This window comes from Pongo abelii, chromosome 8 (genome assembly GCF_028885655.2).
Source record: "Pongo abelii isolate AG06213 chromosome 8, NHGRI_mPonAbe1-v2.0_pri, whole genome shotgun sequence".
NCBI lineage: Eukaryota > Metazoa > Chordata > Mammalia > Primates > Hominidae > Pongo > Pongo abelii.
Window position 1 is genome coordinate 48,163,692 of NC_071993.2, and position 12,980 is coordinate 48,176,671.

Below are 12,980 nucleotides of genomic sequence, written 5' to 3' on the forward strand. Positions count from 1 at the left end.
CAGAGGGTTTCCTATCCAACTTACAACAACCCATCCTTCCAGGAACTTCCAGTCGCCATCCTCATTTCCTCTCACACACCCCACATTCAGTCCACCAGGAAATCCTACTGACCCAGATTCCAAATAAAGTCTATCTGGGTTTGACTCTTTGTCTCATCTCCACTGCCAGCCATCTGGTTTGTGCCACCCGACTGATCTCTTGGCAGAGTGATCTGATTACCTGAATGTCTCTCCTCTGCTCAAAACCTTCCAAGGACTCCCATTTCAGAGTGAAACATTCAGTCTTTTCCAATGGCCCACAAGGCTCTAGGTAATTTTAAATTGTAAATGGTGTGAAGTAAAAACTTCAGAGTTAGCTTAGTCATGCCTTTCAAAGGTCAACACAGACTAGCAACCACTAAGCTAATGCCTAATCAGGAAATAGTCCTCTGACTAGATGAAGACCCAGGATGAAACTCCGTTTCACAAATCATATACCTAATCTGTTCCAGCTTACACAGGCACTCCTGGCTTCACTAACAAGACGCAACTCAGATGCTCACCATCAACTGTACCCACGTTTCTGTGTCTGTCTCCTTCAGAGTGAGATCACCGCCTCCAGCAACCTGCTCAGCATCCCCAGGCAGGAGGGCCATACCATCTCCCTTTATTTCCACATCTGACCTTATACTCCACATGTCCTTCTGAACTCTGACCAGGATGAGTTTTCAGAGCACTTCCCCTGGGAGCTCTGGTGTGTCCATAAGCCACAAGGGCCACTGATCACCTGCCATTCAAATCAGGGAGCAGCGATCGGAATAGGCCGTCAATGCTTGCACTGAAATGAACACACTGTCTCAGATCACTACATTGTAAAAGTAGAGACCATCTCAAAAGGAGAGACCATGTCTCAGTCATTTCTGTTTCCTAATTCTTGTTACAAAATAGGTATGGATCTTTTTCTGGTGACCTTCTGACTGCAGAAACAATGAGCTCACTGCATGAATAAACACACTCACATGCATCTCTACCCAGGAGTCCAAATGAAAGGCACAGAAGCAGGATAGGAAGCAGGGACCCAAACAAAGTCAGGGATTCCTGTGCTATATGATAGTCTTGACAAGGGGCTGAGAGGAACTGAGGTTTCTCACCTGTGCTTGTTTCTGCATTTCTCCTTTAAGATCATCAAAATATGTGCTTTCTCCTTCATCATATTCTGCATCAAACATCTCCTTCAATTTTCTCTTCTTATCCAAATGCTTTTTCTTGGCACTTTCTTCTTCATCGGGGTCAATTTCTTCCTTAACTTCTTTCTCTATATCTTCATTCTTAAATTTCCAGAAGAAAAAATTCTGTGTATGTTTATGAAGGTCTTTTCTTTAAACATTAGATTTTTAAAAGTTCTATTTAAACAAAAATCTTAGCAAAAATCTGTTATCATTATCAATAAAACAAAACAAAACACAACACAACCTTTGTCTCTGAATAACATAGTACTGCTACAGGAAATGGTTACATCTGCATTACAATTAGCTGCTATTCCTTAAGCTGGCTGGGAACACAAACTAGAATAAAAATAACAAACGTGTCCCTCACCCAGATGCTCCCAGACCCTGTTCTAAAGAAATATTAGGGAGAACAGGGACTTCATTCTTTTAAATGACACTTATTTAAAAAAAGGAGAATGATGGCAATGGTTGAATGTAAGTCCGAGAAGCTAAGACTTCTGTGAGTGAAAAATCACAGTGGACTTGGCAAATGACTACGGCAAGAAACGGTAGTAATTGTCATCCAAAACTTAACAAGTAAACAAGAAAGCTTCTCTTTGGTCCCCACATCCCCATCCTTTAGGAAGGAATCTATCCATCCAGTCTGCAATCTTCACACATCACAAGTAATATTTATATTTCTCAATGTAGGCCTCTCTCAGAACACAATGACCAAGAACAGCCAGCTACGACAAAGTCATACCTGAGTATTGGGGCCTGATTTTCCCTTGTGCACGTCCCCCGTTTCCAAGTCTTCAAAGTCACCGTAGAGCTCCTCTGGGAAAAGAATGCCCAAAGGCTGCTCTGTGAGCCAGGCATGCATGTGCTGCTGGCCCCACCCACCACAGGCCCACAGTATGCTCCGCGTTCCAAGCCTCATTCTCACTGTTCCTGTCACTACACACACAGGCAAAACTTTGCACTAGGGAATGCTTTGTAAAACAGTTCATATTTCATCATCTGTTTAGGTAAACTAAATGGACCCAATCCACATTTCCGCACTTCATGTCAAAATCCCAATCTCAATTTTTCCAGTATACATAATGGACACTCTTTTGTTTTTGTTCTTTTTTTTGGAGATGGAGTCTCACTCTGTCACCCAAGCTGGAGTGCAGTGGCACGATCTCAGCTCACTGCAACCTCCGCCTCCCGGGTTCAAGCAATTCTACTGCCTCAGTCTCCCGAGTAGCTGGGATTATAGGCACCCGCCACCAAGCCTGGCTAATTTTTGTATTTTTAGTAAAGATGAGATTTCACCAGTTGGCCAGGCTGGTCTCGAACTCCTGACCTCGTGATCTGCCCTCCTCAGCCTCCCAAAGTGCTGGGATTACAGGCATGAGCCACCGCACCTGGCCAATGGACACTCTTTATGAAAGACACAGAGGTCTATGTGTGTCCCCCAAACGAATAGTTCAAAGGATGAATAGAAAAGCCCCACGCTAATACCAGCACATGTGAAAAGGAGTCTCAATGTAAGTTCAACACAACACAATTGTGTAACACACCTAGGGGAAATTTTAGATTATATAAAACATAGCATTTAGATTAAGAGTAGAGCCCCAAACCCACCAAACCCATGGGAAGAGCTTATTCACTCATTCATTCCTTCATTTGTTTTTGGAGCTCTGGGCTCAATTATAGTTCCCACTCTTAAAAGAAATAGACAAGTAAGGCTGGGTGCAATGGCTTACGCCTGTAAACCCAGCATTTTGGGGGCCCGGGAGGCAGAGGTTGCAGTGAGCCATAACTGCGTCAATGAACTGCAGCCTGGGTGACAGAGTGAGACCCTGTCTCAAAAAAAGGAAAATAAAAGAAATAGGCAAGTTAAAACTCATTTGGGAGAGCAACGTTTACAAGGCTATTAAAACATTTTCACATAAGGGCCAAAGAACCAGTAGAAGTTATAATAGATAGGAAGCTCCCATTTGTAATAAAAGCAAAAAAGGACAAAATAGGAATAAACCTAAAAAGAAATGCACCGGAACTTTATTTTTTTAAAAAAGAAGAAAAGCTTTAATATGCTACCAAAGGACAAAAGGAATAGCATCACCACCAACACTCACAAGTGCTCTCCACACCAGGCACTGCGTTAAGTACTTTCCTTGATTTAACCACATTCTTCAACCCAAGGAAGTAGGTGCTGTAAACATTATCTACTGAATAATGATATGTCCTCATTTGAAAAGAAAGACTCGACATCACAAATACACCAATTCTCCCTTTAGCACAGTTACAACCCGAAACCACCATTAAGGATTTCTGGTCTAGAGAAGATAACACATTATACCCTCCTAAGAAATAATAGACAGGAGGTGATCAATGGAGAATTCTGAAAGGTGGAAAGAAAAAGGCTGCTGAGGGACTCTAGGACTAGGGAATGCATAGTGGCCAGGTGTCTCCCTGGACCTCATCCAATAGGAAGTTGACCAGGCCCAGAGTTTCCCAATTCCCAACGTAGCAATAGAAGGCAACCCAGGCAAACTCAGTCCCCCCAGATCAAAGGAAATCTTCCCCACAACAAGAAAACCAGCTCCACACACCAAGACAACCACCATTCCCCACCCACCTAGCTGCAGCAGGTGGCCCAGCCTGGGGCAGCTCCCCTGTTTCCTCAGCTGGGCAACTGCAGGGACTGGTGGGAGAATCCCAGTGATACATATAAGCCAAACAGACCAATAACACCATGAAGGCTCTGAAATTAAATTGCTATTGGAATCACAGCCCACAAAGTAGACCAGGACCTACAGACTAACACAAACTAGGAGGACTGCCTGCAAAAATAAAAAAATTACATAGGCAGATGTTGGAACAATCTGACTCATCACTTATAACAGTCAGTATAAAAATGCTTCAGCAAGCAACTACAAATCCTATGGCAACAAACGAAGAACTGAAAATGTCAGCAAAGAAACTGAAGAAGAATCAAATGGAAATTACAGAAATATAAAATACAGTAACAGAAATTTAAAAAAAATCTATCTAGATGGGCTCTATTGAGTAAAAGTAGAGATGACAGAGGAGAGAATCAGAGAAGCTGAAACCTGATCAACAGAATTCACCCAGTCTAAACAATAGAGAGAAAATAACCTGAAAACAAATGAACAGAGCTGCACGGACCTGTGGGACAATAACAAAAGACCCGACATTTATGTTATCTGAGACCCACAGGAGACCAGAGCTGCGAAAGCATGCAAGTAACTAATTCCTGACGCTTCCCACATTTAGTGAAAGATATAAACTTACAGATTCAAGAAGCTGAGCAAACCTCAAAGTATACAAAAAGAAAGCAACGCTGATTAAACTTTCAAAACTAAAAACAAAGACCAAAAATGGCAGAATGCCTGTAGGGACACGCCAACTCAAATGCCATGGAGGCCAGAAGGAAGTGGCACAACATTTTCAAGTGCTTAAAAAAAAACCAACCAAACAAACAAACAAAAAAAACCAACCAAACAAACAAAAAAACTGTTGGCTGCAAATTCTATATCCCATGAAACTACCCTTCAGAAATGAAGAGAGAAATAAAGACATTATCAGAGGAAGAGAATATAGGAATTTGTCTCTGGTAAATTTAGAAATGCTAAAAAGTGGCTACAGAAATATGTTCTGCCATTTCCACAATACAAAAATTAAAACAAAAAAATCAAAATAAAAAAATGGCTACAGAAAGTTCTTATGCAGAAGGGATGAATATGGGACTACAGGAGGAGGGACAAAGGAAAGACCAGAAATGTGGATACATACATGAGACAATCCGCAGTTCTTAAAATCACATTTGACGACTGAAACAAAAACCATACCACCACCTAATACTCAAGCCAGTGATTCATACAAGTGGAAAAGGTAAAGAGACATAAATGCAAGGCAGGTTTCCACACTTTGAAGTGGTAAATACTGGCACCAGTAGACTACTATATTACAATACGCATATTGTAACATCCAGGCAAACACTTCAAGACTATACAAACAGATACACGCAACAACATTATAAAGAAATAGATCAAGATGGAGGGAAAGAAGAAGGAAACAAAAAAGCAAATAATAAAAACATCAGACATAAGCAATTATGTAACAATAAGCACCTTAAATAAATGTAAATGGTCTAAATAAACCAAAAGACAGATGGATGGAGAGCCTATAATAAACACATGGCCCAACGAAATACTGTTCATGAGAAACTTCAAACTCACTTAAGGACCTAAGTAGGCTGAAAGTAAAAGAATGGAGAAAGATATCCTATGTAATCATTAATTTTTTAAGGAAGCAGGAGTGAATATATTAATATCTCATGAAGTAGACTTCAAGCAAAATAATTTACCAGAGCTGGAGAGGGTCTTCGCTGAATTTTAAGATCTAAAATTTCCTATGCTGCCTTGACATCTTTGAGCCTCACAGGGCCCAAAAGGCCTAGCCGTGGGTTTTCCTGTTTCTACCAGACACCCCCTACCCTGCCACCCAGCAGGAAAGGCTCCCCACCTGGCTAGTTCTTTTATCAGCCAGAACAGTTGCAGCTCAGCCTAAGAAGTTTCACTTCACCTGTCTGCCAGCCCATGAATTTATTCAAACAAGCCAACTGCATTCCCCCTTAGGAACCATTGGTCATTGTGCGCTCTTGTTACTACCAAGCCTGCCTGCTTCCTCAGCCCCCAGCCCTCACTCCGCTACAGAGTATGGTGCCCATCTGACCCTGCGTGGCATGCAGTGTCCTCCTCTGAGCTGTGGGTATATGTGACTAAAACACTGCTGTCAATCTCATCCATCCACGCCAGGTGTCGTGTTCAGCCATCTCCTACACTTAAGGGCAGGGACCCCTCCTTCACCAATGGGGTGAAAAGGAAGTGACCATAACAACTGCTTAATGACAAAAGGATTAACCCACCAAGAAGACATCTACTTCAACATCCTCCTCTCAGCAACTGTTAAAACTAGGCAGAGGCCGGGCACAGTGGCTCATGCCTGTAATCCCAGCACTCTGGGAGACAAAGACAAAGGATAGCTTGAGGCCAGGAGTTCGAGCCTGGGCAACATAGCAAGGCTTCGTCTCTCCAAAAAATTTTAAATTTAGCCAGGTGTAGCGGCACACACCTATAGTACCAGCTACTCAGGAGGTTAAGCCAGGAGAACTGCTTGAGCCTAGGAGGTCAAGGCTGCAGTGAGTCATCTTCGTGCCACCGCACTCTAGCATAAGTGACAGAGTGAAACTAGGCAGAAAAGGAGCAAGGATTTACAAAAGATCTAAACAGTCAACCAGCAAAATCTGACATCCGTATAACACCCTACTCTCCAACAGCAAAATACACACATTTTTAAAGCCAATAGAAATCTATCAAGATGAAGTACATTTGGGGCAATAAAAGAAATCACAGCAAATCTAAAATAATTCAAATCGTAAGAATATGTTCTCAGAACATAATGTAATCAAGCTAGAAATCTATAATAGAAAATCGGGAAACTCTCTAAATACTTGATAATTAAAACAACATATTTATAAATAATGCATGGGCCAAAAAGAAGTCCCAAAGGAAATATGAATGAAAATACAACACATGAACATTTGTGGAGTACAGCTCAGCAGTACTGAGAAGGAAATTTAAACACTAAATGCTCACATTAGAAATGAGAAAAGATAAACCAATAACCTAAGAAATTTCAAAAAGAACAAAATAAACCCCAAACAAGCAGAAGAATAGAAATAATAAGGGGCAGAAATTGGCCGGGTGCAGTGGCTCACACCTGTATTCCCAGCACTTTGGGAGGCCAAGGCAGGTGGATCAACTGAGGTTGGTAGCTTGAGAACAGCCTGACCAACACGGAGAAACCCTGTCTCTACTAAAAATACAAAAAATTAGCTGTGCGTGAAGGTGCATGCCTGTAATCCCAGCTACTTGGGAAGCTGAGGCAGGAGAATCACTTGAACCCGGAAGTGGAGGTTGCGGGGAGCCAAGAACGTGCCATTGCACTCCAGCCTGGGCAACAAGAGTGAAATTCAGTCTCAAAAAATAATAATAATAATAAATAAAGGGCAGAAATCAATAACACTGAAAACAGAAAAACAGAGAAAATCAATGAAACAAAAAGCTGGTCATTTGAATAGAATCAACAAAATTAATAAATTTTACGACAAAGATAAAAACAGAGAAGACACAAACCAACAACATCACGAATAAAACAGGGGTTATCAAAAAGGGTCCCGCAGCCGTTAAAGAGTATTAAGCAAATACTCTAAACATCACCCTCAGACTACCCAAGCTGGTCTCTTCAAGAAGGCACTCAGTGCAACTTCCACTTCCCTAACAGGACTTGAAACACCTTGAAAATCATAAACTACCAAAATTCAGGCAAGATGAAATAGATAATCTGAATCGTCCTATAACCATTAAAGAAATAAAATTTGTAATTAAGAGCTTCTGGAACAAGAAATCTCCAGGCCCAGATGGTTTCACTGGAGAATTACACCAAATATTTAAAGAATTCATCCCAATTCTATGCAAACTCTTCCAGAAAACAGAATAGGGAACACTTTGCAACTCATTTTATGAGGCTAGTATTATCCCAGTACCAAAACCAGATGAAGACAGTACCCCCACAAAAAGAAAAAACAAAACAAAACAAAAAAAACCCACAGACCAGTATCTCTCATGAATGCAAAAAGTCCTCAACAAAGTACTATCAAATGGAATCCAAGAACACATAAAAAGATTTGTATAAAAATTTTCATATGGTGATCTTTTCATAGTTCATAAGTGTGATGACTGGGTATTCATGCACGTATGTGGGATATGCCACCCTTGACCCTTGTTACAACATTAGCACGTTAACCATCTGACATGAAAAGAAAAAACAAAACAAAAAAACACACACATTTCCATATGTTGTATTTTCATTTTCATTCATGATCAAGTGAGAGTTATTCCAGGTATGCAAGTCTGCTTCAATATTCAAAAAATGAATCAGGCCAGGTGCAGTGGCTCCTGCCTGTAAACCTAATGCTTAGGAGGCTGAAGTGGGAGGATCCCTTGAAGCCAAGAGTTCCCTTGAAGCCAAGACCAGCCTGGGCAACACAGTAAGACCTGGCTCTACAAAAAAAAAAAAAAAAATTAGCCAGGCATGATAGCACACACTTGTAGTCCTAGCTACATGGCAGGTGGAGGCAGGAGGATCACTGGAGCATAGGAGGTCGATGCTGTGGTGAGCCATGATCGCACCACTGCACTCCAGCCTGGGTGACAGAGGAAGATCGTGTCTCAAAAAATAAAAGGATCAGTGTAATCTATATCAAAAGAGTAAAGAATGAAACCCATATCCAGATGATCATATCAACTGACACAAAAAGGCATTAAACAAAATTCAACATCCAATCATGATAGTAAATAAATAACAGTGACAAGATTGGGAACAACATAGGAAGTCCACTCTCAGCACTCTTACTCCACATTGTACTAAAAGTCCAGTCACTGAATTAAGGCAGAAAATTTTAAAACAGAAAGAAGGCCAGGCATGGTCACTCACGCCTATAATCCCAGCACTCTGGGAGGCTGAGGCAGGCAGATCACTGGAGTTCAGGAGTTCGAGACCAGCCTGAGCAACATAGTGAGACCCCATCTCTACCCCCAAAAAAATTAATTAAAAAAAAAAAGAAGGAAAAGCCATACAGGTTGAAAAGAAAGAAATAACACTGTCTCTATGTTTTCTACACAACTGTCTGTGTAGACAATCCCAGGCAATCTACAAAGACAAAACAAAACAAAACCCTCCTACAACTAATAAGTGAGTTTAGTGGGACAAAAGGGAAACAAAAGAAAATCAATCAAAATCAAATACTTAGGTCTAAACTTATCAAAACATATTCCCAACTGGTATGCCGAAAATCATAATACTGAGGAAAGAGATAAAAACTAAAATAAATAAATATACTGTGTTCATCTATTTTAATATTCAAAATAGAAAAAGATTATCCCCCCAAACTGATCTATAGGTTTAATGCAATCCCTATCAAAATCCCAGCTAAGTTGTTGTAGACACAAACAAGTTTATTCTAAAATTTATAGGGAAAGTCACAAGCCTTGGGATAGCTTAACCAATCTTGAAAAACAAGAATAAAGTAAGAGGAGTCACTCTACTCAACATTAACACTCACTATAAAGCTACAGGAACGTAGACAGCAAGGGTGGTACTGGCCAAGGGATTGACATGTGAAGTCAATGGAACACAAGAGAACCCAGAAACAGATTCACAGAAAGACGCTCAACTAATTTTTTACAAAAGTCAAAAGCAATTCAATAAAATAAATGGTGCTAGAAAAATTATACAACCTCAGGCGAATATATAAACCTTGAGCTAAGCCTCCTATCTCATAAAATGAAAAAATCAAAATAGATCCTGGGTGTAAAGAGAAAACAAAAAATACTATAAAAAACTGGTAAATTGGATTTCATCAAAAATAAAAACTTTTGGCCCAACAAGGTGGCTCACGCCTGTAATCCCAACACTTTGGGAGGCTGAGGCGGGCGGATCACGAGGTCAGGAGATGGAGACCATCCTGGCGAACACTGTGAAACCCCGTCTCTACTAAAAATACAAAAAAATTAGCCGGGTGTGGTGGTGGGCGCCTGTAGTCCCAGCTACTCGGGAGGCTGAGGCAGGAGAATGGTGTGAACCCAGGCAGCGGAGCTTGCAGTGAGTGGAGATCGCGCCACTGCACTCCAGCCTGTGCAACAGAGCGAGACTCTGTCTCAAAAAAATAATAATAATAATAAAAAATAAAAACTAAAAATGTTTGCTCTATGAAAGGCCCCATTAAGAAAATGAAAACTACAGACTAGGAGAAAGTATCTGCAAATCACACATCCGACGATGCAGTTAAACATATAATGAACTCACAGTACCCAACCCAACCCAATTTTTAAAAGTGCAAAAAAAAGACATCCCCAGACATTTTTTATCTGTATAGAAGATATAAAAATGCAAATAAACACATGAAAAAATGCTCACCATTATTAGCCACTGGGGAAGTACATCTTAAAACCACAATGAAATATCATATACCTATTAGAATAGCTAGAATAAACAACAGTGAGAACACCACACATTGGCAAGGATGTAAAGAAATTGGATCACTCACATAATTGCTAGTAGAAACAACAAATGGCCCAACTACTCTGGCAGTCTCCTATGAAACTGTGCAATTACCATATGACCCAGCAATTGCATTATTGGGCATTTATTTCCCAGAAAAATGGGAAGTGCATATTTACACAAAAACTTGTATACAAGTGTTCATAGTAGCTCCATTCTAATAGTCAAAAATTGAAAACAGGCCAGGAGTTCAAGACCAGCCTAAGCAACACAGCAAGATCCTGTCTCTACAAAACAAACAAACAAACAAATAAAAAAATATTAGCCAGGCACAGTGGTGCATGCCTGTAGTCCCAGCTCCTTGGGGGTGCTGATGTGGGAAGATCGCTTGAGCCTAGGAGGTCGAGGCTGCAGTGAGCCAATATCACACCACTGCACCCCAGACTGGGCATCAGAGCAAGACCCTGTCTGAAAACAAAACAAAACAAAACAAACTGAAAACAACCCAGCTTGATCTTGGATGAATGGTTAAACAAACCGGTACATCCATACAATCGAGCACTACTCAGCAATAAAAAGGAATGACCTATGGTACATGCACCAACTTGAATGGATTTCCAGGAAATTATGCTGAGGAAAAAAAGCCCCTCACAAAAGGTTATAGACTATGATTCTGTTTATTTAACATTCTTGAAGATGACAAAATTGTAGAAACAGAAAACACATTATGGTTCACAAGGGAAGGAACTGGGGGCTGGGGAACAGTAGGGGCGTGCGTGTGTTTATAAAACAGCAATACAAGCAATCCTTGTGATGGAGCTGCTCCATATCTTAACTGTTGGTAGACACACAAACCTACACATGTGATAAAAGAGCACAGAAGTATAGACACACACACACGTAAAACACACACACACACACACATAAATGAAACTGGAGAAATCTACATAGGATCAGCAGATTGTATCAATGTCGGCATCCAGGCTGTGACCTTGTATTACAGTACACATAGTATACATAGTACATATATACACAGATACTGCTATAGTACAAGATACAGGAGATCTCTCTGTATTCGTTCTTTTTTTTTTCTCTGTATTTGTTCTTACAAGTGCATGTCAATCTACAATTACCTCAAACTTAAAAGTTTAATTAGGAAAAAACACACCACAAACTTTTCTTTTGGAAATAGAAAAGGTGATTTTTTTTTTTTCTTTTTTTCCTGAGACGGAGTCTCGCGCTGTCGCCCAGGCTGGAGTACAGTGGCGCGATCTCAGCTTACTGCAACCTCTGCCTTCCGGGTTCAAGCAATTCTCCTGCCTCAGCCTCCTGAGTAGCTAGGATTATGGGCGTGTGCCACCACGCTCGGCTAATTTTTGTATTTTTAGTAGAGACGGGGTTTCACCATGTTGGCCAGACTGGTCTCAAACTCCTGACCTCATGATCCGCCCGCCTCAGCCTCCCAAAGTGCTAGGATTATAGGCGTGAACCACTGCGCCCGGCCAGAAAAGGTGATTCTTAAGTTCACTTGGAAAATAAGCAAAATCAGGACAAAGCAAGGATGTTTACTTTGACTTCTAATCCACACTGTCCTGGAAGTTTAAACCAGGGCAGTAAGGCAAGAAAAATTAAGTCATCCAGATAGGAAAGAAAGAAAGTAAAACCACCGGGATCTATCTCAGCCTTTCTGTAGATAAAGAGTTTCCTGCTTGGCTCCCAGAACCATCCTGCACAGAAACTGGGGGAACCATATGAGATTGGACCAAGGTGAAAGGTCAAAGCAGAATTGGAAGCCCAGGCTTTATTGTGCAGAACAGGAGAAAAAGCAGCATAAAAGAAACAGAATCCTTGGGAGAGTAAGAAGTATTTACTTAGAAAACCATGAATACTGTTTAGTCAAAGTTTACCCCTCCCCTCCAAACACACACTTGAGGTCAGGAGTTTGAGACTAGCCTGGCCAACCTGGTGAAACCCCATCTCTACTAAAAATAAAAAAACTAGCCGGGCGTGATAGTGGCTGCCTGTAATCTCAGCTACTTGCGAGGCTGGGGCACGAGAATTGCTTGAACCTGGAAGGCAGAGGCTGCGGTGAGCTGAGATCAAGCCACTGCACTCCAGCCTGGGTGACAGAGCGAGACTCTGTCTCAAAAAAAGAACTAACAAGTAATTTAGCAAGATTGCAGGATACAAGATCAATAAAAAAAAAAAAAATCAACTGCATTTCTTGTATATTAGCCATACATAAATACAACTTGATATGAAAATAAATTGTTGAGAGTTGTATAAGACCTGTATCCTGAAAACCTTGCTGAGAGAAATTAAAGAACAAGATAAATGGAGAGTTACTATGTTCATAGATCAGAAAACTCAATGTGGTTAAGATGGCAATTTTCCCAAATTGTTTACAAGTTCCATGAAATCCCAATCAAAATTGCAGTGGGCTTTTTTATAGCAATTGACATGCTCATCTTAAAATTTACATGAAAATGCAAAGAACCTAGATTAACAAAAACAACTTTGAAAAAGAGAATAAAGTTTGAAAAACTACCTAAAGTTAAAAACTACTTAATTCCAAGACTAATTATAAAGCTGTAAGTAACAGAGACAGTGTTGGTATTGGTACAAAAATAAACAAATATATCAATGGAACAGAACAGA

The 12,980-nt window shown here is 40.6% G+C and overlaps 1 protein-coding gene and 1 non-coding gene across 2 annotated transcripts in view; one reads left to right on the plus strand and one right to left on the minus strand.

The window, feature by feature from the left end:
* Positions 1-12,980, minus strand: part of LOC112135129 (ribosome biogenesis protein BMS1 homolog) — a 46,109-nt gene that overhangs the window by 12,651 nt on the left and 20,478 nt on the right. The window contains 2 exon segments of the mRNA XM_054523246.2: positions 1,131-1,307; positions 1,951-2,024. Of these exon segments, the coding sequence (XP_054379221.2) occupies positions 1,131-1,307; positions 1,951-2,024 (251 nt within the window).
* On the plus strand, positions 7,972-8,075 carry LOC112135342 (small nucleolar RNA U13). The gene has a single exon (XR_002916638.1). It is a non-coding gene; the product is annotated as a small nucleolar RNA U13 (small nucleolar RNA).